This window comes from Dipteris shenzhenensis, chromosome 2, assembly GCF_047967505.1.
Source record: "Dipteris shenzhenensis isolate YYH24624 ecotype China chromosome 2, Dip_SZ_1.0, whole genome shotgun sequence".
Lineage (NCBI taxonomy): Eukaryota > Viridiplantae > Streptophyta > Polypodiopsida > Gleicheniales > Dipteridaceae > Dipteris > Dipteris shenzhenensis.
The window spans coordinates 28,718,073-28,720,594 of NC_141597.1; the positions used below are offsets into that span (position 1 = coordinate 28,718,073).

Below are 2,522 nucleotides of genomic sequence, written 5' to 3' on the forward strand. Positions count from 1 at the left end.
CTTTATTATTTGCCATCTGGGTGACAGCTGCGTCTTGCCTACGTTCGCGCTCGCTTTCCAGTCCACACTGCAGGGCCCAGGCCCCATCCGTCTACACAAATCTTAGGCCTTTCGATCACCAAACACAATCGCAGCTTTATTATATAGCGTATAGTTGTTCTCATTCCATTCCTGACAGTGAACGAGCTTGAGAGCTGCCTTTTTCTTCTGTTCCAATTAGTGGCTGTCGCGCTGAGTAGTTCTGATCAGCAGCGGACGATGCTGCAGTAATTTTCCAGCTGCAATGTCTGGATCACTAAGACCGTTGCTTCTGTTTTTTATCGTATGCCTAACCGGCAAACAGCTCACGCTGCTCCAAGCAGTGCATTCTGTTCTCCACCACCCTGCAGACGACGATGGTCCATCCAGGAAAGAGATTGAGGCGGAGTATATGCAGTGGGTGGAGCGGATTGGAGCTAAAAAGCATGCTGGGGTCTCCCTTGATCTCAACGACGGTAACATTGCTGCATCAAAACTTCAAGCACGGGTGATAACTGTGAATCAAAAGGGCACTGGAGACTTCAAAACTGTGCAAGAAGCGATTAATTCAATTAACCGTGGAAATCAAGAAAGAGTTGTGATCCAAATTGCTGCCGGAGTCTACAAGTGAGTTTCCTGTCTAAGTCATCGAAACCTGACTCGTTAAATATGTAGGAGAGACGGGAAGGGAGCAGACATGGAATGGACTGTCTCGTGTGATGTGAGAGCGTAACATGTGAAGGCTCTTCCAGGGAAAAGGTTAAGATCCCAAGAAAGAAGGCTTACATTACGTTTCAAGGAGATACAAATGGTCGTTCGATAATCACATGGCACGATAACGCCAAGGGTGCTGGGACTACGTTCAAGAGTGCCAGTGTTTCAGTCATGTCTGACTATTTTATTGCCAGGGATATGACCTTCATGGTGCGTGCACTCCCTTAATCACAGTTGATCAATTTGGTTGCGCTCATTTCTTTGCATTTTCAAGACTAGAATAGGATTTCGCTTTCCTAACTTAATGTTCCGTTTCCTAGCAGAACACTGCACCGTATCCAAAAGTTGGCTCGAAGGATATGCAGGCTGTAGCCTTGCAAATTTCTGGCGACAAGGCAGCATTCTACGATTGTCAGTTCTTAGGAACTCAAGACACCCTTTACGATCACAAAGGGCGGCACTATTTCCATAATTGCTTCATTCAGGGATCCGTGGATTTTATATTCGGGGGTGGGCTCTCTCTCTACGAGGTATATTGATTTTCGTCCATCACTGGTTGGGAACAAGATTTGTGATGGCGATTGAATTTTAAAATCGAGAACGCAAGATGTGAACTTGCATGCCGATGGTCTGATTTCAGGAAACCTTGCTTTGCAGAGCTGCTCGCTCAAAGCTATCGCGAAGGCTTACGGCTCATTCACTGCCCAGAAACGCAGAAGTTCTCGGGATGATTCAGGATTCTCCTTCGTCAATTGCAAAATGACCGGATCGGGTCTTCTGTATCTTGGGCGAGCTTGGGGTGCTTACTCGCGGGTCGTCTTCATCAGCTCCTACATAGATGCCCAAATAGTTCCAGGGGGGTGGTACAACTGGGGAGATCCCAAGAGAGAAAGGTACGTCGTCATCTTTTCATTGTGTCCGCTGTTCGTCGCTGAAACCTACTACCCACCTCGAGTTGCTTGCTCCTTCCATATAAGCTTGTTGCATCCAGGAAGGGAGATAGCGTCAGCCTGCACCTGCATGCGCTCAGCTAGAGCAATGATTCGTCCTGTGAAAAGCACATTGATCGTTTTGGCAACGACGAATCCATACTTCTTCGAATCCGCTCAACAGTTCTTTCCTGTGCAGGACGGTGTTTTACGGCCAATACAAGTGCACAGGACCAGGAGCAAGCTTGAAGGATAGGGTGGTGTGGTCGCATGAGTTGTCTACTGCTCAAGCTGCTCCCTTTATGTCGCTGAGCTTCATTGATGGAGAACAATGGATACAGCAATAAGACCAAATTGAATCAGAAGAATGGATTCAGCAGTGAGATGCAACAACCAAATGGCTGCAACTTCTCGCTTGTCTGAAGTCCTTGTAAGAATAAAACATTTCGTCGATTTCACAATTCATTCCTTGCGTTTTTCGTCGAAACGTGGAAGCCTTATTGACGGCTGGCACCTTTCAAAGCAAAGTAATTTTTAGTCCATTTTTTGTGCCCCCTCTAATTTCCACATTCCCTTTTCTCTCTTTCTATTTCAAGGCAAGCCCCTTCGCCCCCTCTCCCTCTCTTCTTCTTCTTGTTCTCTCTCTCAGCTTCCAGGCCTTTGTTCTCTCTCTCAGCTTCCTAGTAGGCCTTTTAGTAGGCCTTTTGAATGTATTCAACTGAGTGACTTTTTCATTATTCATTTGAAAAAACTTGTATTGAAAATTCAGAACTTTGTAAGGGCAATTTAGGATCACATCCACAGGTTTAAAAAATTCAACAAAGTATACATTTAAACAAGTACTAGTGTGTAGAGCCAAGG

The 2,522-nt window shown here is 45.8% G+C and overlaps 1 protein-coding gene across 1 annotated transcript; it reads left to right on the forward strand.

The window, feature by feature from the left end:
- The first annotated feature begins 283 nt into the window (after positions 1-283).
- On the forward strand, positions 284-2,008 carry LOC147904583 (putative pectinesterase 53). The gene is made up of 5 exons (XM_087391801.1): positions 284-645; positions 771-942; positions 1,056-1,262; positions 1,390-1,625; positions 1,861-2,008. Exons 1-5 carry the CDS (start codon positions 284-286, stop codon positions 2,006-2,008), a joined length of 1,125 nt encoding a protein of 374 aa, XP_087247927.1.
- The last annotated feature ends 514 nt before the right edge of the window (positions 2,009-2,522 follow it).

Bases quoted from the DNA above. Each gene is read 5' to 3' on its own strand.
- LOC147904583 (XM_087391801.1), top strand. From the start codon at position 284: ATGTCTGGATCACTAAGACCGTTGCTTCTGTTTTTTATCGTATGCCTA. The intron at 1,263-1,389 runs GTATATTGATTT...CTTGCTTTGCAG, and splicing joins GTGGGCTCTCTCTCTACGAG to AGCTGCTCGCTCAAAGCTAT. The intron at 1,626-1,860 runs GTACGTCGTCAT...TTTCCTGTGCAG, and splicing joins GGAGATCCCAAGAGAGAAAG to GACGGTGTTTTACGGCCAAT.